Below are 26,635 nucleotides of genomic sequence, written 5' to 3'. Positions count from 1 at the left end.
CGATAAAAAGATGCTAATTTCAAAGAAGTTATTAGCTTTATACCCTTTCCCGTCAGAGGTTAGGGCGCGCTGGGAAACACCTCCTAGGGTGGACAAGGCGCTCACACGCTTATCTAAACAAGTGGCGTTACCCTCTCCTGAGACGGCCGCACTTAAAGATCCAGCAGATAGGAGGATGGAAAATATCCAAAAAAGTATATACACACATACAGGTGTTATACTACGACCAGCTATAGCGACAGCCTGGATGTGCAGTGCTGGAGTAGCTTGGTCAGAGTCCCTGATTGAAAATATTGATACCCTGGATAGGGACAATGTTTTACTGTCTTTAGAGCAAATAAAGGATGCATTTCTTTATATGCGTGATGCACAGAGGGATATCTGCACACTGGCATCACGGGTAAGTGCTATGTCCATTTCGGCCAGAAGAAGTTTATGGACGCGACAGTGGTCAGGCGATGCGGACTCAAAACGGCATATGGAAGTTTTGCCGTATAAAGGGGAGGAGTTATTTGGAGTCGGTCTATCAGATTTGGTGGCCACGGCTACAGCCGGGAAATCCACCTTTTTACCTCAAGCTACTCCCCAACAGAAAAAGACACCGACTTTTCAACCGCAGCCCTTTCGTTCCTTTAAAAACAAGAGAGCAAAGGGATATTCATATCTGCCACGAGGCAGAGGAAGGGGGAAGAGACACCAACAGGCAGCTCCTTCCCAGGAACAGAAGCCCTCCCCCGCTTCTACAAAAGCCTCAGCATGACGCTGGGGCTTCTCAAGCGGACTCGGGGGCGGTGGGCGGTCGTCTCAAGAATTTCAGCGCGCAGTGGGCTCACTCGCAGGTAGATCCCTGGATCCTGCAGATAATATCTCAGGGGTACAGGTTGGAACTAGAGACAGATCCGCCTCGCCGTTTCCTGAAGTCTGCTTTACCAACGTCCCCCTCAGAAAGGGAGACGGTTTTGGAAGCCATTCACAAGCTGTACTCTCAGCAGGTGATAGTCAAGGTACCTCTTCTACAACAGGGAAAGGGGTATTATTCCACTCTATTTGTGGTACCGAAGCCGGACGGCTCGGTAAGACCTATTCTAAATCTGAAGTCCTTGAACCTGTACATAAAGAAGTTCAAGTTCAAAATGGAGTCACTCAGAGCAGTGATAGCGAACCTGGAAGAAGGGGACTTTATGGTGTCCTTGGACATCAAGGATGCGTACCTCCACGTTCCAATTTACCCCTCACACCAGGGGTACCTCAGGTTCGTTGTACAAAACTGTCACTATCAGTTTCAGACGCTGCCGTTCGGATTGTCCACGGCACCTCGGGTCTTTACAAAGGTAATGGCCGAGATGATGATTCTTCTTCGAAGAAAAGGCGTATTAATTATCCCATACTTGGACGATCTCCTAATAAGGGCAAGGTCCAGAGAACAGCTAGAGAGGGGATTAGCACTGTCTCAAGAAGTGCTAAAACAGCACGGCTGGATTCTGAATATTCCAAAATCCCAGTTAATGCCGACAACTCGTCTGCTGTTCCTAGGGATGATTCTGGACACGGTTCAGAAAAAGGTTTTTCTCCCGGAGGAAAAAGCCAAGGAGTTATCCGAGCTTGTCAGGAACCTCCTAAAACCAGGAAAGGTGTCTGTACATCAATGCACAAGAGTCCTGGGAAAAATGGTGGCTTCTTACGAAGCAATTCCATTCGGCAGATTCCATGCACGAATTTTCCAGAGGGATCTGTTGGACAAATGGTCAGGGTCGCATCTTCAGATGCACCAGCGGATAACCCTGTCTCCAAGGACAAGGGTATCTCTTCTGTGGTGGTTGCAGAGTGCTCATCTATTGGAGGGCCGCAGATTCGGCATACAGGATTGGATCCTGGTGACCACGGACGCCAGCCTGAGAGGCTGGGGAGCAGTCACACAAGGAAGAAACTTCCAGGGAGTGTGGACGAGCCTGGAAACGTCTCTTCACATAAACATTCTGGAACTAAGAGCAATCTACAATGCTCTAAGCCAGGCAGAACCTCTGCTTCAAGGAAAACCGGTGTTGATCCAGTCGGACAACATCACGGCAGTCGCCCATGTAAACAGACAGGGCGGCACAAGAAGCAGGAGTGCAATGGCAGAAGCTGCAAGGATTCTTCGCTGGGCAGAGAATCATGTGATAGCACTGTCAGCAGTGTTCATCCCGGGAGTGGACAACTGGGAAGCAGACTTCCTCAGCAGACACGACCTTCACCCGGGAGAGTGGGGACTTCATCCGGAAGTCTTCCACATGCTGGTAACCCGTTGGGAAAGACCAATGGTGGACATGATGGCGTCTCGCCTCAACAAAAAACTGGACAGGTATTGCGCCAGGTCAAGAGATCCGCAGGCAATAGCTGTGGACGCGCTGGTAACGCCTTGGGTGTACCAGTCGGTGTATGTGTTTCCTCCTCTGCCTCTCATACCAAAAGTATTGAGAATTATACGGCAAAGAGGCGTAAGAACGATACTAGTGGTTCCGGATTGGCCAAGAAGGACTTGGTACCCGGAACTTCAAGAGATGATCACGGAAGATCCGTGGCCTCTACCTCTAAGGAGGGACTTGCTTCAGCAGGGTCCCTGTCTGTTTCAAGACTTACCGCGGCTGCGTTTGACGGCATGGCGGTTGAACGCCGGATCCTAAAGGAAAAAGGCATGCCGGAAGAAGTCATTCCTACTTTGATTAAAGCAAGGAAGGAAGTAACCGTGCAACACTATCACCGCATTTGGCGAAGATATGTTGCGTGGTGCGAGGATCGGAGTGCTCCGACGGAGGAATTTCAACTGGGTCGATTCCTAAATTTCCTGCAATCAGGATTGTCTATGGGTCTCAAATTGGGATCTATTAAGGTTCAAATTTCGGCCCTGTCGATTTTCTTTCAAAAAGAATTGGCTTCAGTTCCTGAAGTCCAGACTTTTGTTAAGGGAGTGCTGCATATACAGCCTCCTGTGGTGCCTCCAGTGGCACCGTGGGATCTCAATGTGGTTTTGGAATTTCTAAAATCTCATTGGTTTGAACCACTAAAAAAGGTGGATTTAAAATATCTCACATGGAAAGTGACCATGTTACTAGCCCTGGCTTCGGCCAGGAGAGTGTCAGAACTGGCAGCTTTATCTTACAAAAGCCCATATCTGATTTTCCATTCGGACAGGGCAGAACTGCGGACTCGTCCGCATTTTCTCCCTAAGGTGGTGTCAGCATTTCATCTGAACCAGCCTATTGTAGTGCCTGCGGCTACAAGTGACTTGGAGGACTCCAAGTTACTGGACGTTGTCAGAGCATTAAAAATATATATTGCAAGGACAGCTGGAGTCAGAAAATCTGACTCGTTGTTTATATTGTATGCACCCAACAAGATGGGTGCTCCTGCTTCTAAGCAGTCGATTGCTCGTTGGATCTGTAGCACAATCCAACTTGCACATTCTGTGGCAGGCCTGCCACAGCCTAAATCTGTAAAGGCCCACTCCACAAGGAAGGTGGGCTCATCTTGGGCGGCTGCCCGAGGGGTCTCGGCATTACAACTTTGCCGAGCAGCTACGTGGTCAGGGGAGAACACGTTTGTAAAATTTTACAAATTTGATACTCTGGCTAAGGAGGACCTGGAGTTCTCTCATTCGGTGCTACAGAGTCATCCGCACTCTCCCGCCCGTTTGGGAGCTTTGGTATAATCCCCATGGTCCTTTCAGGAACCCCAGCATCCACTAGGACGATAGAGAAAATAAGAATTTACTTACCGATAATTCTATTTCTCGGAGTCCGTAGTGGATGCTGGGCGCCCATCCCAAGTGCGGATTATCTGCATTACTTGTACATAGTTATTGTTACAAAAATCGGGTTATTATTGTTGTGAGCCATCTTTCAGAGGCTCCTCTGTTATCATACTGTTAACTGGGTTTGATCACAAGTTGTACGGTGTGATTGGTGTGGCTGGTATGAGTCTTACCCGGGATTCAAAATTCCTCCCTTATTGTGTACGCTCGTCCGGGCACAGTACCTAACTGAGGCTTGGAGGAGGGTCATAGGGGGAGGAGCCAGTGCACACCACCTGATCGGAAAGCTTTACTTTTTGTGCCCTGTCTCCTGCGGAGCCGCTATTCCCCATGGTCCTTTCAGGAACCCCAGCATCCACTACGGACTCCGAGAAATAGAATTATCGGTAAGTAAATTCTTATTTATTATCGGGCTACCCAATTTATAGCTCATTTTTTTTATGCGGCAAATACCCTTTCTCGCTCGAAAACACATATCTGTGAATTTCTGTGGACATATGTGTTTCGCAGCTGTGATTGCGGTAAATAAAAGCTTACTTATAAGAGATTTGGGATCGCCTGCCTTAGGCCGAAGAAATGAAACCCCTGATAAGTGCCGGCATCGGTGGCTAATTGAATAGCCCTGTTGTTGGTAATCAGCTGCAGTACATTACCATGGCTAATGGGATACTGCCCAAAGGGGGTAATTCAATTTCTCTGACGTCCTAGTGGATGCTGGGAACTCTGTAAGGACCATGGGAATAGCGGCTCCGCAGGAGACTGGGCACAACTAAGAAAGATTTAGGACTACCTGGTGTGCACTGGCTCCTCCCTCTATGCCCCTCCTCCAGACCCCAGCCCGGCCGAGCTGGATGCACACTAGGGGCTCTCCTGAGCTCCTAGAAAAGAAAGTATAATTAGGTTTTTTATTTTCAGTGAGATCTGCTGGCAACAGACTCACTGCTACGAGGGACTGAGGGGAGAAGAAGCGAACCTACCTGCTTGCAGCTAACTTGGGCTTCTTAGGCTACTGGACACCATTAGCTCCAGAGGGATCGAACACAGGCCCAGCCTCGGTCGTCCGGTGCGGAGCCGCGCCGCCGTCCCCCTTGCAGAGCCAGAAGCAAGAAGAACGTCCAGGAAATCGGCGGCTGAAGACTCCGGTCTTCATTAAGGTAGCGCACAGCACTGCAGCTGTGCGCCATTGCTCCCCATGCACACCACACACTCCGGTCACTGATGGGTGCAGGGCGCTGGGGGGGGGGGGGGGCTGGGCTGCAATAAGAGTACCTAAGCTGGCAAATAAACACATAATATAGTCAGTAAGACTATATATGTGTAAAATCCCCTGCCACAAATATCCTGAAAAAAGCGGGAGAAGTCCGCCGTGAAGGGGGCGGGGCTATCTCCCTCAGCACACTGGCGCCATTTCCTCTCTCAGCTCCGCTGGAAGGACGCTCCCAAGGCTCTCCCCTGCAGTTTCCAGGCTCAATAGGGTAAAAAAGAGAGGGGGGGCACTAAATTTAGGCGCAAACTGTGTATTATAGCAGCTATAGGGGAAAAATCACTGTGTGTAGTGTGTATCCCTGCATTATATAGCGCTCTGGTGTGTGCTGGCATACTCTCTCTCTGTCTCCCCAAAGGACTTTGTGGGGTCCTGTCCTCAGTCAGGGCATTCCCTGTGTGTGTGCGGTGTGTCGGTACGGCTGTGTCGACATGTTTGATGAGGAGGCTTATGTGGAGGCGGAGCAGGTGCCGATAAATGTGATGTCACCCCCTGCGGGGTCGACACCTGAATGGATGGACATGTGGAAGGAATTACGCGACAGTGTCAACTCCTTACATAAAAGGTTTGACGACATAACAGATGTGGGACAGTCGGCTTCTCTGCCCGTGCCTGCCCAGGCGTCTCAAAAGCCATCAGGGGCTCTAAAACGCCCACTACCTCAGATGGCAGACACAGATGTCGACACGGATACTGACTCCAGTGTCGATGACGATGAGACTAGTGTACATTCCAATACAGCCACTCGTTATATGATTACGGCAATGAAAAATGTGTTGCACATTTCTGATATTACCCCAGGTACCACAAAAAAGGGTATTATGTTTGGGGAGAGAAAGCTACCAGTGGTTTTTCCCCCATCTGATAATTTAAATGAAGTGTGTGAAGAAGCGTGGGCTTCCCCCGATAAGAAACTGGTAATTTCTAAAAAGTTATTAATGGCGTACCCTTTCCCGCCAGAGGACAGGTCACGTTGGGAGACATCCCCTAGGGTGGATAAAGCGCTCACACGTCTGTCAAAAAAGGTGGCACTACCGTCTCCGGACACGGCCGCCCTAAAGGAGCCTGCGGATAGAAAGCAGGAGGCTATCCTGAAGTCTGTATATACACACTCGGGAATTATACTGAGACCGGCTATTGCTTCAGCATGGATGTGCAGTGCTGCAGCTGCGTGGTCAGATTCCCTGTCGGAAAACATTGATACCCTAGACAGGGACACTATATTGCTAACCGTAGAGCATATTAAAGACGCTGTCTTATACATGAGGGATATTTGCCGGCTGGCATCTAAAATAAACGCAATGTCCATTTCTGCCAGGAGAGGATTGTGGACTCGGCAGTGGACAGGAGATGCAGATTCTAAAAGGCACATGGAAGTTTTGCCTTACAAGGGTGAGGAGTTTGGGGATGGTCTCTCGGACCTCGTTTCCACAGCGACAGCTGGGAAGTCAGCATTTTTACCCCATGTTCCCTCACAGCCAAAGAAAGCACCGTATTATCAGGTACAGTCCTTTCGGCCCCAGAAAGGCAAGCGGGTTAGAGGCGCGTCCTTTCTGCCCAGAGGCAGAGGTAGAGGGAAAAAGCTGCAACATACAGCCAGTTCCCAGGAACAAAAGTCCTCCCCCGCTTCCTCTAAGTCCACCGCATGACGCTGGGGCTCCACAGGCGGAGCCAGGTACGGTGGGGGCCCGTCTCAAGAACTTCAGCGACCAGTGGGCTCGCTCACGGGTGGATCCCTGGATTCTACAAGTAGTATCTCAGGGGTACAAGCTGGAATTCGAGACGTCTCCCCCTCGCCGTTTCCTCAAATCTGCCTTGCCGACAGCTCCCCCGGACAGGGAGGCAGTGCTGGAGGCGATTCACAAGCTGTATTCTCAGCAGGTGATAATCAAGGTACCCCTCCTTCAACAAGGACGGGGTTACTATTCCACAATGTTTGTGGTACCGAAACCGGACGGTTAGGTGAGACCCATTTTAAATTTAAAATCCTTGAACACTTATATAAGAAGGTTCAAGTTCAAGATGGAATCGCTCAGGGCGGTGATTGCAAGCCTGGACGAGGGGGATTACCTGGTATCACTGGACATCAAGGATGCTTACCTGCATGTCCCCATTTACCCTCCTCACCAGGAGTACCTCAGATTTGTGGTACAGGACTGTCATTACCAATTCCAGACGTTGCCGTTTGGTCTGTCCACGGCACCGAGGGTATTTACCAAGGTAATGGCCGAAATGATGATACTCCTTCGGAAAAAGGGAGTTTTAATTATCCCGTACTTGGACGATCTCCTTATAAAGGCGAGGTCCAGGGAACAGTTGTTGATCGGAGTAGCAGTAGCTCGGGAAGTGCTACAACAGCACGGCTGGATCCTGAATATTCCAAAGTCGCAGCTGGTTCCTACAACGCGTCTGCTGTTCCTGGGGATGGTTCTGGACACAGAACAGAAAAAGGTGTTTCTCCCGGAGGAGAAGGCCAAGGAGTTGTCATCTCTAGTCAGAGACCTCCTAAAACCAAAACAGGTGTCGGTGCACCACTGCACGCGAGTCCTGGGAAAGATGGTGGCTTCTTACGAAGCGATTCCATTCGGAAGGTTCCATGCAAGGATCTTTCAGTGGGATCTGTTGGACAAGTGGTCCGGATCGCATCTTCAGATGCATCGGCTGATAACCCTGTCTCCAAGGACCAGGGTGTCGCTGTTGTGGTGGCTGCAGAGTGCTCATCTTCTAGAGGGCCGCAGATTCGGCATACAGGACTGGGTCCTGGTGACCACGGATGCCAGCCTTCGAGGTTGGGGGGCAGTCACACAGGGAAGAAACTTCCAAGGAATATGGACAAGTCAGGAGACTTCCCTACACATAAATATTCTGGAACTAAGGGCCATTTACAATGCCCTAAGTCAGGCAAGACCCCTGCTTCAACACCAGCCGGTGCTGATCCAGTCAGACAACATCACGGCGGTCGCCCATGTAAACCGTCAGGGCGGCACAAGAAGCAGGATGGCGATGGCAGAAGCCACAAGGATTCTCCGATGGGCGGAAAAATCATGTGTTAGCACTGTCAGCAGTGTTCATTTCGGGAGTGGACAACTGGGAAGCAGACTTCCTCAGCAGGCACGACCTCCACCCGGGAGAGTGGGGACTTCATCCAGAAGTCTTCCAAATGGTTGTACACCGTTGGGAAAGGCCACAGGTGGACATGATGGCGTCCCGCCTCAACAAAAAGCTAAAAAGATATTGCGCCAGGTCAAGGGACCCTCAGGCGATAGCTGTGGACGCTCTAGTGACACCGTGGGTGTACCAGTCGGTTTGTGTTCCCTCCTCTGCCTCTCATACCCAAGGTACTGAGAATAATACGAAGGAGAGGAGTAAGAACTATACTTGTGGTTCCGGATTGGCCAAGAAGAGCTTGGTACCCAGAACTTCAAGAAATTATCTCAGAGGACCCATGGCCTCTGCCGCTCAGACAGGACCTGCTGCAGCAGGGACCCTGTCTGTTCCAAGACTTACCGCGACTGCGTTTTGACGGCATGGCGGTTGAACGCCGGATCCTGAAGGAAAAGGGCATTCCGGAGGAAGTCATCCCTACGCTGATTAAAGCTAGGAAGGAGGTGACCGCAAACCATTATCACCGCATATGGCGAAAATATGTTGCGTGGTGTGAGGCCAGAAGGGCCCCAACGGAGGAATTTCAGCTGGGTCGATTTCTGCACTTCCTACAGTCAGGGGTGACTATGGGCCTCAAATTAGGTTCCATTAAGGTCCAGATTTCGGCTCTGTCGATTTTCTTCCAAAAAGAACTGGCTTCACTGCCTGAAGTTCAGACGTTTGTTAAAGGAGTGCTGCATATTCAGCCCCCTTTTGTGCCTCCAGTGGCACCTTTGGATCTCAACGTGGTGTTGGATTTCCTTAAGTCACATTGGTTTGAGCCACTTAAAACCGTGGAACTAAAATATCTCACGTGGAAAGTGGCCATGCTGTTGGCCTTGGCTTCGGCCAGGCGTGTGTCAGAATTGGCGGCTTTGTCATGTAAAAGCCCTTATCTGATTTTCCATATGGATAGGGTGGAATTGAGGACTCGTCCCCAATTTCTTCCTAAGGTGGTGTCAGCTTTTCATTTGAACCAACCTATTGTGGTGCCTGCGGCTACTAAGGACTTGGAGGATTCCAAGTTGCTGGACGTAGTCAGGGCCCTGAAAATCTATGTTTCCAGGACGGCTGGAGTCAGGAAAACTGACTCGCTATTTATCCTGTATGCGCCCAACAAGCTGGGTGCTCCTGCTTCAAAGCAGTCTGTTGCTCGCTGGATCTGTAGTACGATTCAACTTGCGCATTCTGCGGCTGGACTGCCGCATCCTAAATCTATAAAAGCCCATTCCACGAGGAAAGTGGGCTCTTCTTGGGCGGCTGCCCGAGGGGTCTCGGCTTTACAACTTTGCCGAGCGGCTACTTGGTCAGGTTCAAACACGTTTGCTAAATTCTACAAGTTTGATACCCTGGCTAAGGAGGACCTTGAGTTTGCTCATTCGGTGCTGCAGAGTCATCCGCACTCTCCCGCCCGTTTGGGAGCTTTGGTATAATCCCCATGGTCCTTACGGAGTTCCCAGCATCCACTAGGACGTCAGAGAAAATAAGAATTTACTCACCGGTAATTCTATTTCTCGTAGTCCGTAGTGGATGCTGGGCGCCCATCCCAAGTGCGGATTGTCTGCAATACTTGTATATAGTTATTGCCTAACTAAAGGGTTATTGTTTGGAGCCATCTGTTGAGAGGCTCAGTTGTTATTCATACTGTTAACTGGGTATAATATCACGAGTTGTACGGTGTGATTGGTGTGGCTGGTATGAGTCTTACCCGGGATTCAAAATCCTTTCCTTATTGTGTCAGCTCTTCCGGGCACAGTTTCCTAACTGAGGTCTGGAGGAGGGGCATAGAGGGAGGAGCCAGTGCACACCAGGTAGTCCTAAATCTTTCTTAGTTGTGCCCAGTCTCCTGCGGAGCAGCTATATTCCCATGGTCCTTGCGGAGTACCCAGCATCCACTACGGACTACGAGAAATAGAATTACCGGTGAGTAAATTCTTATTTACCCTGATAGTTGGCACTATTGGGGATTTTGTTTCACTTGCGGAGGAAGGAGAAACAAATTCTCCGGCAGGCGGAATAAAATCCCTGATAACTAGTTTTTTCACAGCCACGATAAACACATGGATCTGCAATAAGTTCTCGGATCCCTGTGTTTTCACACAAAAACGTAGTGATTGAATTCCCACGAAAAAAATAAATTGTGGTTAACTGGGTATTTATTGAATCCCCCTAAATCTTCTCTACGTCTGGACTGCATCACAATGGGGTTTATATGTTTTATTGGAAGCAGAAGGACATATAAGAATGCCTTAAAGGTTCATATTTTGTCATATCACTGTTTGGACATCTTTTGTGATAATAGATCCCAGGAAAAGGATTAGTGGGCATCATCCTAATTAATAATAATTGGAAAAAAGGAAAACCAATTGATATGATTGTTAATACAATAAAATAGTGCACTTGGCTTAATGGAATTTCAGATGCTACATTTGTGCTTTAGTGCATAGGTTCCAAATATTGCTACAAAGTCTAAAGTCCTTTAAATATATGTAAAAGTGCCAATAGCATAATTCGATGCTGTCACATGATACCTTTTCATATTGGAGCAATTTCCAAGTTTAATGGCCACCATTCAGTGAGCTAACAGACTATTGGACAGCAGAGAGATGTGACCGTGTTCACATGTAACATTCTCGTAACGCTAATTAAAGTGTCCATGAACTGTACAGGTCTAGTGATTCTAATGGCAGAATATATCTGTATCGCAATGGTTATGTACAGTGCAAGTATATAATTTATGTTTTGTGTTTCATTCAGGTCCAGCAGCCCCCAGAAGTTACCCTTGCTTTAACTCCTCAGGGTAATGAGTGTCATGTCAAGTTGGACCTTTGGGTAAAATGTCCGCAACCCTACCCCGATGTGTGAGTATCTTCCACATTTCTCTACAGCACTTATTTATATATAGGAACATGATAAAGAGTAACGTCTTCAGCTAAAGCTTACCAGACACTGGGGGTAATTCAGAGTTGATTGCAGCAGCACATTTGTTAGCTGTTGTGCAAAACCATGTGCACTGCAGGGGGGTGCAGATATAACACATGCAGAGAGAGTTAGGTTTGGGTGGGTTATTTTGTTTCTGTGCAGGGTAAATACTGGCTGCTTTATTTTTACACTGCAATTTAGATTTCAGTTTGTACACACCCCACCCAAATCTAACTCTCTCTGCACATGTTATATCTGCCCCCCCCCTGCAGTGCACATGGTTTCGACCAACTGCTAACAAATTTGCTGCTACGATCAACTCTGAATTACCCCCAGTGTCTGGTAAGCTTTAGCTGAAGACGTTACTCTTTATCATGTTCCTATATATGACTTGGTAGTTCCGTTAGTGGACTGCTGAAGGCTAGAAGATGGTCTTACGGACCAGTGAATCAAATTTTTAAATCTTTGGTTCATCATGCAGGGTTTTTGTACACCCTTTGTGTAGGCGAAAGGATGGTTTCTCAGTACGTGGGGCTTATCTACTAATTGGTGTGTTTAATGCTTTTAATATCAAAACACACCATATTTTACTATTAAAAGCATTGTCCTTTTAAATTGCCCTTTAAACACTCCAGGTAGTGGCCCTTTAGTAACTAAATGTCTGTGACACCAACTGTCAAACATGGTGGAGGTAGGGTAAGATGGCCTGAGCCTCTTTTGCTGGGTACAGCAGTTTGCACAGAGTTCCTGGCACCGTCAACCAGAATAGCTATGATTTAGTTTCTGAGTATGTTGAGACCTTAAACTATGTACATTTCAATAAAAACTTGAAAAATGGGGGTGCTCCTAAAACTTTTGACCAGTAGAGTATGTATTTATTAACCATTTGCCTTGCAAGATGCGACCATACCAGCAAGTGCCTTATCTGGTCGGACAGGGTGTGCAGCTGCAGGAAAGAGAAACTTCCTGCCGCTGCTGCTCTCAGAGGGATCGAAAGGTCCCTCTGCCTCCCCGCACCCTCCCCCAGTGTTTGCCATACTGCCGATCACTGCTGATTGGTCAGCATGGTAGGACTTCCCACTCGGCGGCTGCAGACAGTAGCAGCAACTGCGGAAGTGCAAATGAACTACGCCAACCCTCCCCGGGTGTGCACCTGATGGGTGCCGAGCTGTTAAAATTACATTTGCAATGGTCGTGATGTTCTGATGATTGCAATCCGATGTTCCAATGTTTGAAAAACTTCTGTTTTACAAAATATATATATATATATTGGAAAAAAATACTTTTTTTTTTTTTTATTTTTTTTTTTATAAAATCATTTTGAATAAGCTTAAATACATGTTCCTCCCCCAATTCACTCATACAAAGAAGACTTTTTCTGAGCAGTTTTTGGAAAAGAAAATAAGTCAAGTGGTTAAATAAATTTTTACTATGTCCAGTGTCCCCTTACTGATCAATGAAAATATTTTTAGATGTTATTACTGAAATTTTGAGTCCATAATCTACAGTACTATTTAGAATGTTTGTTGAATGTGTACAACGTGTTTGTGTTTTCACAGTCCACCTGAAATAAAGCTGAAAAATGTGAAGGGTTTGTCAAATGAAAATGTGAGTGCTCTGACATGTAGTTTGGAGGAACTCGCCAAACAACTTTGTGGAGAGGTAATGCTGTTACATTTATATATCCTTTTATTTGTCTTCTCCTTTTTAGGAAAATGTGCTTGCTTGCTTTCATCACCAGTAGGGGAACACAAGTGTTGCAGTATGTTTCATCCACAGGCGTTAGGGCACTGGGAAAAACAACAGCATTCTATTTCCAAAGTTAAGGGGAAGTGCTGGGTATTTTGGACACTTCTCTCCAGCTACTTACCTGTCCTAAATTAGTTATTTAGTTACTCTCTGACCTTTTAAAGGAATTTTAAGGACTTTAGTAGCCTCATCGGTCTTCTCCGCTTGCATTGGATTCTTGGGAATGCTTAGAACGAATTGGTGGTGGACTCTTTGTCCAGTAAAGAGGATGGCTACACAGTATAATGGTGTGGATGGGGCCGTAGAAAATATTCAACAGCCCCTCAATCAGAAACTAATTGACTGTTTTATCTGGATATTTATATCATGTCGGAGTTGTCAGGATTTGCAAGGCCAAGATTCTCCTTTAGTGAGAGAGAAATATAGGACTGCGCGGATAATTTGTACAGTCCTATATTTCTGTTACTTGGTTCTACCTCTTTCCCATATGGAACTGCAGAGGCCCTTTGTAACTTCAATTTTCATTTATTTCCATGTACTAATATTTTGTCAGTATTGTCATACAGATTTGTTTTATTTGTTTGCTCGCCCACTACACACGATACAGGCTCTGAGCAGCACCCAGGGTGGGCTTTTTTTTCCATTACTGTCATTCACTTACCTTTCCTTTTATGAATGCATTGCTTTTCAAAGGGTTCCAGTGTTTAGATCAGAGATTTTCAACCTTTTACAACTCGCGGCACACTGAACAAGATTTAAATATTGCCAAGGCAATGGTGATGCATGGTGCAGTTTTGTGTCCTAGGATGTCATATTACAGCTTCTCCATAGGTAACGCCTGAGCCACATCTGAGAGAGCCAGAAGAGCCCAACACTGCCCGGGCCCAAAATAAGAACTGGCTCTGCAACCACTAAACCCACCAATATTGATCGTTCCAGGGCCTCAGTAGTGGCAAAACACGGACGGGCCTGGCTCTGCTTCTATGGCGGCACACCTGGAGACTGCTCAGGGCACACTAGTGTGCCACGGCACAGTGGTTGAAAAACACTGGTTTAGATAGACAGTGTCTAGGTCAACCAGCAATACGTCGACCCATATGGTTGACATACAGTATGTCAACACTGGAAAGGTTGACGGTACAAAAGGTTGGCAGGTTTCAAACGGTCGACAAAGCAATGGTCAAAATACATATGGTCGACATGTTGACACAGTTGTTGTTTTTTGGGTGGTGGTGTTTCTTGCACCTTTTTTGTTATACACGTGGACTATGATTGGGAATACTAATTTTGCCTGCAGCATGGCGGGCAATGTGAGTCATGCAAGGGGACGCGGTACACTGTTTGGGGTTCTCTGACGGTGAAAACACATGGAAAAAAATAAAATAAAATGACGTGTCGACCATTTTCTGTCAACATTTTGTACCTGTCGACCTTTTCCTGTGTCAACCTTTTGTCAGTGTCGACCTAATGCATGTCGACCATATGGGGTCGACTTAATGACTTTCGACCTGCACATTGTAGATCTTCTATACCACACCCCTGTTCAAAAATACTCTGCAAACAATAGGTTAGTCTTCTCAACTACATATGTTATAAATCTGTTCCATCTAGAACAGCCATTTGTGTGGCCAAAGTGACTTTCTCTTAGGCAGAACAACTTCAAGCGGCATTGCAAAATGGGACAGCTATGGTAGAGATTGATGCAGCTTTCCTATAATATCTTGGATGCTCTGTCGAGTATGTTGCCCATGAATTCTCCCAGCAAGTAGTCGGGTCTCATGTGGCTCAAATCTAGGTCTATACTGTACTTCCTGAATACACGTATGCAAGGCACAATTTAGACAGGAGCCAAAGAGTATTCTTAAACATTTTATTGGTGGGGATAAGTTCCTTACTTGAAATAAACCTAAAAGAGAGCATTTTCCTACTAAAGGCTTTGTTTTGTAGATGCCCAACCATTATGGAACCAATCAATCCATGTCCCGTACATACTGCCTCCTTGAGGCTGGAAGAAGCCTGGTTAGATCGATTGCATATCTTGAATACAACGTTGATGCAGATGGGTTACTAGATTAGTAGTACAGTGCTCCTCTATTCCACATCCACCATCTTAAGTAACCAAGCTACTACCTCTAGTAGTACCCCTAGCTACCCCTCCTGGAGACTTGGAGCACAGAAAGGCTTTCCATTTTACCCGTAGTCGTTGGACCTGCATCTACATGTGAAATAGGCTTATTTTACTACAAATACTTCCTGGTGCCCTAAGCAGCATGGTTCTTTCCCACCTGTGTTGGCTCTCAAGACCTTCAACAAATCCCTTCCACGGGAGAAATTCAAGATGGAGTTGCTTTGGTTGGTGATTATTGCCATAAGGGTTGGGTAGTTTCTGGCATCACTAGATATCTGGGATGCTCATCTTTTATGTGCTCTTATGAGAGGACCACCAGGACTTTCTTTGCCATGCCTTCCACTGAGCTCAATTTCACTTTTGGGGACTATTTTGTGGCTTATCTTTACCATCGTCATGGCAGCTCAGTGTATCATCAAGGTGTTATGGTTGTTCCAGATGTAAATAAAATCAGGGGTAAAGCCGGAGTACACATCTAAACAACCGGCAATCATGCCAATGGTCAGGATGAAATTCCTTCGTCCCGGGCCATGCAAGATTGCCGGTACACAGTACATGATGCAATGAATTACGGAATGGTACCTCGTTCCGTCCTTCACTACACTGCACAGCCGCACACAATATCGTTTGATTGACCGTACAGCTCAGTCCATCAAACCATATCATATGTTGCCCACTGGAGAGCATAATGTACACACCAAATCGTGCAGATGTTGTTCTGGGATGTACCCAGCCTTATTCTGGGAGTTGGCTCCACTTTATTATTCAGCTCCGCGAGTAGTTGTTGTTGTTGTAGATTTATATGGCGTTACAGTACCCTATTGCACCAGGCACTGATGACAACAGGACATGGCCTTTATAAAATGGGGATGAGATCTTACATTCTAATTGAAAAAAAGAGCATAGCTGTTAAAAGAGCAGCACATGTAGCTCACAGTGGAGGATGGGATCATTTTGAGGGTGCATTACTGGGGTAATATAGCTGGAAGTAGCGTAATCTTTAATAAAGAACAGTGTGTTTTTATATGTTTGAAGCATGTGGGAGAGTCTGATTGGGCATAGTATAGGTTTGGCGGGGGTTTGACCTGCCCATGTAATCCTGCCAACTTGCATGGTGGGAAAGGATCTGTTTATCTGAGACACTCCTATCTCTGCCGTCGGTGGTCTCTGTTCCATGTGTGCCAGGTCTCCTATACAGCAGAGTGCAGACACTTTGGGTGGAATTCAATTATTTGAAAAGTCAGTTGGGTGTCTGTTTTTTCCCATCTATCAGATAGGAAAAAACAAACTCCCAACTGACTTTTCAAACAATTGAATACCCCCCTTTGTGTTCTGCAGTTCACCAGTGACGACTCCTCCTGTGTCCTGGACAGGTGATGATTTATCAGCTTGCAGACCACGTGCAGTGTTTCCTAACAGAACATAATCACCCACCTCCCAAGTCATTTCATGAAGAGATGTTGAAGAATCTGCAGAAACAGCAGGAAAAAATAGCTTTAGAAGAGGAAAAGAGACTTCAAGAGCTGAAGATGAGAGAGGAGCAGATGGTAAGTAGGCTCATGGAGGTAGAGAAATAGATTGATTGGAACTGTTCTCATATTCCCTATTATCAGAGTCTATCTGTACTGGGGAGGGGTGTAGTATGGTATGCCGGCGGCCGGGCTCCCGGCAGCCAGCATACCGGCGCCGGAATCCTGACCGCCGGCATACCGACAGCTGGGCGAGCGCAGATGAGCCCCTTGTGGGCTCGCTGCGGGCACGGTGGCGTGCTACGCTATCTATTCTCCAGGGGGGGTCGTGGTCCCCCAAGAGGGAGAGAAAAGGTGTCGGTATGCCGGGTGTCGGGATTCCGACGCCGGTATACTGTGCGCCAGGATCCCACCAGCCGGCAAACTGATGACCACCCACTGGGGAGGGCTGACCATGTTCTGCATTAGAGGTAGGCATAACGAAGTAGCCCACTGGGCGCTGTCCATGGCAAACCCACCCATTTGGATGAATTCACTCTGTTATATGATGTTCAACCTGTCACTGTTTTATACACATGCAGTATGTGTATCGTAGAACACACTGATGGCAGTGTCATTCTTTGTGTTGAGAAGGTAAGGTGTTGCCATTTTGTAAACACATGTTGCATTTAAACAACACTAAAACCACATGGCAATGGATGGAATGTGTAAGCAGATGGACCAATCACAAGCTGCAATCTCTTGTGAAGTAGAAGGGTACTAGGAAAAATGGCTGCTTGAAGCAGCCACGGAAGCTGGGAACTGCAGCCTATTGCTAGGATGTAGTGCAGCTATAAAGACCCAGATTCATACAATACTTGCCTACATGACCCTCTCCATGAGGGAGAAAATGCTCTGTTCCTGGACTTTCCTGGTAATGTATGATTGCCATCAACTGTGGTGAAACACCGTTCTTATCAATTAACTAGCTCACCACAGGTGATGGCAATCATACATTACCAGGAAAGTCCAGGAACAGCGCATTTTCTCCCTCATGGAGAAGGTCAGGTAGGCAAGTATGATTCATACATAAACCCAAAAAACAGCTAAACAGGATTACTTACATCATTGAATTACTTACAATCAATGTTGAACCTCCTAGTTGCTGGTTAAACCACAAGTCACAGAATTGTAGCAGTAAATTCAGAATTCTATCTACTGTGGGCAATACAATGGCAGGAGGGTGCAGGTATACTTGATAAGGCAGATATACTCAAGATGCAGATTACTTTGACAATAGAAATGTTCATGCTTGGCAGATTAACTTGAACAGGTAGATAATTTTGACAAGGCAGAAATACTTAGTAAACAAATCAATAGGAATCTTGGCAAGGCAATACATGAAATAGTAGTCCAAACAGAAATTCCTTCGATTGGCAGAATCTTGAAAACATAAACAGGTAACCTTAGTGAACATCAATGGCCCAGTAATGAGTGCTGCGCTCAAGCTGACTTAATTGGCAGGAGTCAGGTGTAGTCCATGCTGGTGATTGAATCATAAATTACCTGACACCTGGGTGCAGAGCAGAATCCAGAGAGCAGCACCTCTGGTAAAAACTACTCGCATACAGGAACCCTGGTGGTGGGGGAAACATATTACTGGAAAAACACTATGCAGCTGTCCAGAAGTACAAATAACTCTGCCAATTACACTATTCATATTGAGCAAAATAAGTCACAGTGTACAATGCAGATAATACTGAAGGATATCGGTAGAGTATGAAGAGTACAATCATCACACAAACCAGGAGAGGTGTCATTGTGCAATTGTCAGGGCATATAGAAAAATAAAAGGTACTGGGGAGCGATGGCCAACACAGAAGACATTGAGAATTACTGTATATTTGTGTTTGCATTATGCACTAGAATGCTTTGGGAGTGTTCACTAGTATATCCATGTGTCATTGTGGTTTTGTTGGAAATTCAGCAATTACATTTCTTGCTTAAGTTCCTACCATGTGTCTTTTGTGTGTCAGAGGTGTGAAATCCTAGCTGAAATTCAGCGGAGGGAAGAAGAGAAAAAAGAGGAGAAAAGGAGAAAAGAAATGGCAAAACTGGTAATAATTGAATCTTTTAAAATTCAGTGAGTGGATCAACACTTTATACATTGGATTGAGTGTTTCTTTTCTTTTGCAGGAACGTCTTGAAAGTGCCAATCTAACCTGTCAGGAAAACTCCACCAAATTAACTAGTATCACAAGCTCTAAAATGCCAACAACGAATGAAGGTTTTGCTGATCATGGAGGAAATACCAACAGAGCTCGCACAACTTCGGCTGGCCGATCAAAGTAAAACAAAAAAAATCCCTGCACTTTATCCGTTTTTTTTTTTTAATGACGTAATTACTGAACAGATTTTCAAAGTATACATATACAATATACAAATATGAAAAAAAAAAAATGATTAGCACACAAGTCATATGGATAACCATATAGTAGAAAATAGAAAAAACAACAAATAGATTAGATATAAAATTATTTGATCTCCTTATGTTTATTAAATATTTCTACGTCAGGTTACTTTGCTAGCTGGTGCAGTCTGAGTTAGTTTACTTGTACCCTCCGTCACCTTTCCTACAGTATGCATTTTGCCCACTTCTTCATGGCAAAGTTTACACCTGGAATTGTGTCTTCCCCAGTCTACATTTGCAGCACGTACTCTCTATGTAAGGTAATGTCATTTGCACTGTGCTTTATGGTAACCAATTAATCAATGTATTTCTTCAGGCGAGACCGGCAGCATTCTGTGTGCAGTGACGACAGTTCAACGGCTTATGAAGTGTTGACCTTTGACATTGGTTGCAACGGGCAGCTGGTTGTGCACAGAGGAAAGTGTCTGGGTGAGTGTGGATAAATGACTGCAGACTGGGCCTCCGCTGCGCATACAGTGGCTGATACAGCGGTGGACGCCATAGCACAGCTGCTGCGTCTTTGTGCTGTGGTGTTTGGGGCACGGCAAGTAACATCTCATTCCTATATATGCACATGTGCAGAGCGGCTCCGCAGATCAAAATACAATCTGCACATTTCCTAAAAATCCTTCCGAGTCCTCCTCGTTCTCAGTAGTTCATGGGGTTCTGAGGAGATAAAAAAAAAATACTCATCGATCACATGACACAAGATTGGTGAACGTTTGTGCCCCCCTGCTTTTATAGGAGTGGTGACCACACAGATCAATAATGCATACAGACACCAGAGCACCCTCTCTGTCAGTGGTGCCCCTTAACAGATACTGGGGTCTATGTATCAAAGCTTGAAGAGAGATAACGTACCAACCAATCAGATCCTATCACTTTACAGGATGTTTTAGAAAAACGTCAGGAGCTCACTGGTTGGCACTCGCTCTTTTCAAGCTTTGATACATAGAACCCATTGTGCCTTGGGCTTATTAATACCCCTTTTACACCAACCAGCATGTAACATGGGTTATTGCACATGAACGCGCATCACCCGTGTTCCTGGTGGGTGTAAAAGGGCCGGGCTGGAATAATCCAGGGCGAGTGACCCGGTATTCCAACTCGGGTAGCTTGCAGGTTTGAACACGGGTTCAACCCGGCAAGCTGTGCTGTGTAAACGGAACCCTGGTCAGTGAGATCCAGCTCCCATTCAGTGTATGGAAGGGCGGCGCTTGGAGATCATGTGATCTAAAAGCGCCGCTCCCACCGTGTCACCGGCAACGTCACCAACCCTTGACATGTTCGGCTATAGAGAAACCAGTGGAATGCTTTGCAAAATACAAGGTATGATTTTCTGTGGTTACTGCGCAGAAAAATGACTAACCTTGGGAATGAGCGCAGCAACAACATATGAAGAAAAAAATATATATACCCCCACAAATTATAATTAGTCAATTCCTCACGTCAAACATGTTTTACATTATGTTCTGTATCCATTATTTACAGAAAAGGATGAGCAGCTGGGTAAATCCATTTACAACGGCTTAGAAATTGGTAATGGCCAATTTGTCATCATTTACGAATGGGTTCTTCAGTGGCAGAAGAAAATGGGCCAGTTTCTTACTACCCAGGAAAAAGAGAAGGTCGACAAGTGTAAAAAACAGGTATTATTTATTATATATTAGTAGTTTCTTATATAGCGCAGCATATTCCGTTGTGCTTTACAATTAGAACATCAGTTATAGAACAAAACTGGTTAAAGACAGACAGACATAGAGGTAGGAGGGTCCTGCTCACAAGCTTACAATCTATAGGGAAATAGGCATTGATACACAAGGATAGATGCTACCTGTTACATAATGGTCCCCCAGATTGCTAGGTTCTTAGTGGGTTGTATGATATGATCACCCAGCAATGTTGGAAGACAAAATGTGAGGTTATGTGGACTGTACAGAGAGGATGTAATTGGATAGGGAAGCATTGAAGGTTATGTGGGTGGGTCTGGAATTTGGTAGGCTTGTCTGAAGAGATGAGTTTTCAGGGAACGTATTGTATTTCAGGTATTGTTCATGGATCTATTTGTGTATTTTAGATCAATTGTTATGTATTATCTTGGGGGCAAAGAAAGGTGTGATTTGCCTTATGTGAGCCATATCCCTTCCTACTTGCATGACCTAATTGTCTAGCTTAGCATAGTGGAGTATGTATCAGAATAAAGGAGCATGAGACTTATTTGATCTTGTGTTGTCGGACGCTGCTGCAGCTACGTCGGTGTCTTTTACCATGGTATGCGCCTACGGGTTTTTGCTAATGCTACTATCCGCCCTTCCTCTGGTGTACAGACCTGCGTCTGAATGTAGAAGGGCAGTGACGCTCACTTTGAGCAGCTGCAGTGGTAACCATCTAAAGCACTATCTGTAATAGCACCAGCCCTATGCTAGTTACAGAGTATTCATAGAGTATTGTCTTCATTGTATGCAATTTAAGCATCCGAGTCTGAAACCACTCCTGTGAAACACCCATGAGACAGAAGATCATCATGTGTCTTCATAGTCACCTCCCACCCAGGATCGCCCCAATACATTCAGTCAGTCCTGTGATTCTGTACGTAGATTCCATGGAGCGCATGCATTGTGCAACTTCCTCCTTCATCCATGTTGGTGGACACTGGCAATGACGTCGGGGTTGAGTGCTGGCTGCAGAGTTAATGCACTAAAAAGTTAAGGGTTAGATCCTGACTTCTCTAACTCCTCCAACCTCCACGAGACCTCAGGTTTTTGTTTAGTACCTAAGGAGTTAAGCATGACTTTTTAGAAGTTTATTATTATTGGTTTTATCTGTGCCTCAAACCCTGTTTAGATAAGCGATTGTGTGCTTCTCTCCCTCTGTGCCCAGCTCCAAAGAGAGTTACTACCTTAGTGTCCGCGGTTCTATCTCACACTGACTAAACGGGAGCTCTTGGGTGCACTAAATGCCTGTTGAAGACCAGGGCACCGCGTGAGGTGGGGTTTAAGTGTTTCTGGAACCACAACTTCTCCCCTCCTAATGAGATACTGCGGTTTGCTCCTTCCTTTGGCGGACTGAACAAATGCTCCGGTCCCATCTTCTAAAGGGCCCCATACACTTATACGACATGACGTTCCGTCATGTCGTATAAGATTTCGTCCAACCTCCCGACAGCCTCCCCGTTGGTAAGATAGTATTCAATATATCGTATGCAGTTTATTTTGCATACAATGTATCTTTTACTATCCATCCTATCTATTTACTGCGGGATCCGACATATCACGAGTGCAGCACTCGTGATATGTCGGATCTAGGGGGATCTGATCCGATGCACACAGGGACGCTCATCGGATCGGGGGAAAATCACCCCGAAAATGCCTGATTTCACCCAATATATCAGGCAGAATGCCCGAATTGGGCTGAAATCAGGCATAATCGGCCTAGTGTATGGGGCCCTTAAGGCTGCAAGTATACAGCATCAAATGGGGGACCTGTTTAGATGGATTGTCTGGCATCTAGACACAGGTTCCATGCAGTTGTCCTAAAGGTTCCCTCAGAGGTCATTTAATGTCTGCATCTTCAGGTGGTAGTGGACACTCTGGGTGTTGATCACAGTGGACGCCAGCGTAATTGGTTGGGGAGTGGTCTCGTTGGTCTGAACGGGTTCTGCGCATGTGTGCAGTTTCCCCGATTATCGGGAAACTGTACTTAGGATCACATAAGAGATCCAAACTGAATCAGCCGCATAGTTCTTTCTGGTCCATGGTCCTAGTGTGTGTTCCTCCATAATGGTTTTTTTTTTAAATAAGGCACGGTGGAGGTATTAGATAGGGCTGGCCCTAACACTTTTTAGTGCCTGAATGCCTCAGCCAGCCCTCAAACCCACCGTCATTGCCAGTGTCCCCCAGATGGATGAGGTAGGGATTTTACGGTCAGTACCAAAATCCAATTTTTTTATGGATTTATATGAATGAAAATCACCAACTTGTGTGGACATTGGCAGTGCGTACTGACCTCCATTATGGTATCTGCTTACAGTGCAACAGGAGAATCTTTGTTTTTCAGGGCAAGTGAAGTTAATTTCTGAAGTATTTTAGGTTCCTAAATACTAAAAAAAAAAAATTGTATTTTTTTTCAATAGATCCAAGGTACGGAAACTGAATTTAATTCCCTCACCAAGCTAAGTCACCCAAATATTGTACACTATCTCGCCATGCGAGTAAAAGAGAACAAAGATTCCACTTCTGTCGGAATCGTAGTAGAACATGTGAATGGTTCTAAGCTTTCCAAGTTCCTTGAGCAGGAAGTTCCAGTTGCCGTGGATCAGCTTCGACACTATGCGTCTCAGCTTCTGTCTGCCCTGGATTATTTGCACAGTAATTCAGTGGTACATAAAGTATTATGTGCTTCTGCTGTATTAGTAACCAGCGACGGCAAAGTCAAATTATCAGACTATAGCCTTTCCAAAAGGCTTGCGGACATCTGCAGAGAGGACATTTTTGAACAGACCAAGGTCCGTTTCAGCGAGGACGCTCTTCCAAGCAAAACTGGCAAGAAGGGTGATATATGGAATCTTGGTCTCTTACTGCTATCACTTAGTCAGGGGAAGGTAACAAAAGAATATCCCGTAAAAGTACCGAGTGGGTTGCCGGCAGATTTCCAGGATTTTTTGAACCAGTAAGTATGTACATTTACCAGCTGTCTAAGTAAGACAAATGCTCAGCATTTTAGACAGCTCTACACGTAATTACATTGTTCCTGTATTGGCAAAAGTTCCATGCTACACTAACCTCATAAGCCCCCAAGCCAGTGGTGCTCAACCTCTTTTTCAGCTGCAACCCCAAGTGTCAATGATGCACCATTTTTTGGAACCCCAAAACAAAGGGGGTCACAGTTTAATGTTGTATATATCTGACAGTTGGGGCACTCTATAAAACAGATTATGGAAGCACCCTTTGGGTTACAAAGCCATTCCCTATGCCCCAGCTTGATTCTTCTATATGGAGAGCACACCATGGCTGATGACCATATGATATGCTGGCAATTAAAATAAACTGCTCATCCCTAACTATATATAAACGGATGGCTGATAACTACAAAGGGCAACCAGAATGGTTTAGCATTTATTACAGTAAAGGGACTTCAGCCAATGGATTAGTTTGTGTGTTGAGTACACTCTTGCGTCTTGCACTATTATGGATGACCTGATGTCAGCTCATGTGTTCCCGGATCAGGTGTGTCTGCTTGGAAGACAAGGAACGATGGAGTGCTCCGCAGTTGCTGGCTCACAGTTTCATCAACCCTCCACCGCAGAAAGGTCCAGAGAGCGAGGAAAGTCCAGAGGGTGAGGACGGAGAGTAGTATGGTGTCAACCGTAGTGGCGTCAAAAGGATGGGTGCAGGCCGCACCTGGGTGTCGCCCTCGGGAAGAGGGGGGTGGCGCCAAAATGCTGGCTGCTCCACAGTGACAGCAGCCGGGTGCTGCAGTGTGACATTCTCCTGCAGCAACCGGCTCCTGTCAAAAAGGAGGAGGCACTAGTCTCCGGGGGCAATCCAGCATCTCCTGGGATGTCACCGGGATTCCAGTCAATTGACCAGAACCGGTGACTCCTCCGGTCCATACAATCTGTATTCTGACCTTTAAATATTTACTATTTTGTAATGCTTTTAGATAATCATTGTGTGTGTGCGCGCGCATACAAACATACGTTTTATTTAATTACTTTTCACCATAAATAAGATTAATATAGTTCAGGTTTCGGAAGCTAGGTCACTGAAAAGCTAAAATTGACGCCTAATGTTAGGACTGCAGTATGCCGCTGTGTCTGCAGCTGATTATGGCCTGGAGAGTAAGAGCCTGTTTTCCTGTAATGAATGGAGACGGGTCTATCTCCCTCTGCACCACCTTCCTACCTAATAACATGTACTCTCATCAGCAATTATTTCAGCATATGTGAATGAAAGAACCACAAACATAGTACAATCCATTTAAGCACAAAACACCCTTTCGGTGAAGAATGTAGGAAATAGGTGATAATTACTGAATTCTCTTTGTCGCAGTATACAGGTGCTTATCAGGGAGTAATTGATATTTTGCTATTTGCAGATTACACAGGCGTTGACTGCACAGAGACGGTCATACCTCGCACTTCCTTATCGAACGCCACATTCCACATAGAATCACAAAGACAGTTTTCCCGTTACTTCCATGAGTTTGAGGAGTTACAGATGCTCGGCAGAGGTGCATTTGGAGCAGTTATTAAGGTAATCCTTACGATTGTTGTACTCTGGGCTTTCCTTTCATTCAAAGATACCTTTCATTTAGGGAATTTGCATTACCCAGTTTGCTCATCTTTTGGCTCACATTAGCCCTCAATGCTTTGATACTATGTCATCCGCATTAGAATGTATGTATGTCTCTATACCTCTTTCTCTGTCAATCGATCATAATGGCTTTACATGTGATTGTCTTCTTACTAATCTTAACATTGAAATTCCTAAACTTAATCACATATCTACAACTCATTTGCTGAAAAAGAATCAAGGTTTTGGAAACACTGAGTCACAGTTTAATTCACCTCATTGAGATACTGTGGATGGATCATAAGAGAGCTGTGAACTAAGGGGGTCATTCCGAGTTGATCGCTAGCTGAATTTGTTTGCAGCGCAGCAATCAGGCTAAAAAACGGCAGTTCTGCGCATGCGGCGCAATGAACACGTGCGACGTACGGGCACAGCGAACGATGTAGTTTTGCACAGGGTCTAGCGATGCATTTCAGTCGCACTGGTGGCCGCAGAGTGATTGACATGAAGTGGGCGTTTCTGGGTGGCAACTGACCGTTTTCAGGGAGTGTGCGGAAAAACACAGGTGTGCCAGGGAATACGCAGGCGTGGCTGGGCGAACGCTGGGCGGGTTTGTGACGTCAAATCCGGAACTGAATAGTCTGAAGTGATCGCAAGCGCTGAGTAGGTTTTGAGCTACTCTGAAACTACACAATTTTTTTTTGCAGGCGCTCTGCGATACCACCGTTCACACTTCTGCTAAGCTAAAATACACTCCCAGTGGGCGGCAGCAAAGCGATTGCACGGCTGCTAAAACTAGCTAGCGAGCGATCAACTCGGAATGACCCCCTAAAGCAATGATGTGTACTTAATGTTATTTAACATTTGCTGAATGTGGTCCTAGAAGGTTCAGAGTCATGGGGCATACTTTCTCAAACATTGCTCCCTTATGTTCAAGTAATTTCCACAGTACCACCTTTTTTAACAAATGTGTTTCTTACACACACAACATTTTTTTCTGACTTTGCTAGAACCTCAATGTTCTTGACTGTTAAGTTGGTGCCAAAGTGATGTATTTCAGGAACTTCATTGTGCCCTTAGATTTACTATACCTACTGTATCTCCAGGTAGTCATATTGGAAGGACATCCAAGGTTACTTCAGTTAACTGTGGGGAAAAACCACTGCCAAATTTTGAGTCTTGACATTCACCTGCATCCAAAATGTTCAAGAAGATGCTGGAAATCTATGTTGCCCAACTTTGAGAATTTTCCCGACCTACACATCATTGTGATGCAGGCCGTCTTTTGGGGGACCATAGATCTACACGTGTAGATTTGATTTGTAAGACTGAAACACCTGGATACACAAGCACATGCTTTCTTGCGATCCTTTGCGACCGCTTTCTACTAAGTATTTCTCTTTCAGGTGAAGACTATAAAAGCTGGA

General features: G+C 45.7%; 1 protein-coding gene across 2 annotated transcripts in view; it reads left to right on the top strand.

The window, feature by feature from the left end:
- The window catches only part of EIF2AK4 (eukaryotic translation initiation factor 2 alpha kinase 4), a 134,521-nt gene that overhangs the window by 11,619 nt on the left and 96,267 nt on the right, over positions 1 to 26,635 (top strand). Inside the window, exons 2-11 of one of the 2 annotated variants that reach the window (XM_063947196.1) lie at positions 10,956 to 11,059; positions 12,680 to 12,782; positions 16,371 to 16,544; positions 18,482 to 18,562; positions 18,642 to 18,793; positions 19,232 to 19,344; positions 20,407 to 20,564; positions 23,048 to 23,583; positions 24,141 to 24,250; positions 25,012 to 25,169. In XM_063947196.1, coding sequence (XP_063803266.1) covers positions 10,956 to 11,059; positions 12,680 to 12,782; positions 16,371 to 16,544; positions 18,482 to 18,562; positions 18,642 to 18,793; positions 19,232 to 19,344; positions 20,407 to 20,564; positions 23,048 to 23,583; positions 24,141 to 24,250; positions 25,012 to 25,169 — 1,689 coding nt within the window. Of the gene's footprint in view, positions 1 to 10,955; positions 11,060 to 12,679; positions 12,783 to 16,335; positions 16,545 to 18,481; positions 18,563 to 18,641; positions 18,794 to 19,231; positions 19,345 to 20,406; positions 20,565 to 23,047; positions 23,584 to 24,140; positions 24,251 to 25,011; positions 25,170 to 26,635 lie in introns of those variants that run through there. The other variant, XM_063947197.1, reaches the window with a different exon arrangement.

This window comes from Pseudophryne corroboree, chromosome 12 (genome assembly GCF_028390025.1).
Source record: "Pseudophryne corroboree isolate aPseCor3 chromosome 12, aPseCor3.hap2, whole genome shotgun sequence".
Taxonomy (NCBI): domain Eukaryota; kingdom Metazoa; phylum Chordata; class Amphibia; order Anura; family Myobatrachidae; genus Pseudophryne; species Pseudophryne corroboree.
Note: the sequence above shows the minus strand (reverse complement) of the source record. Positions and strands in the feature narration are given on the sequence as shown.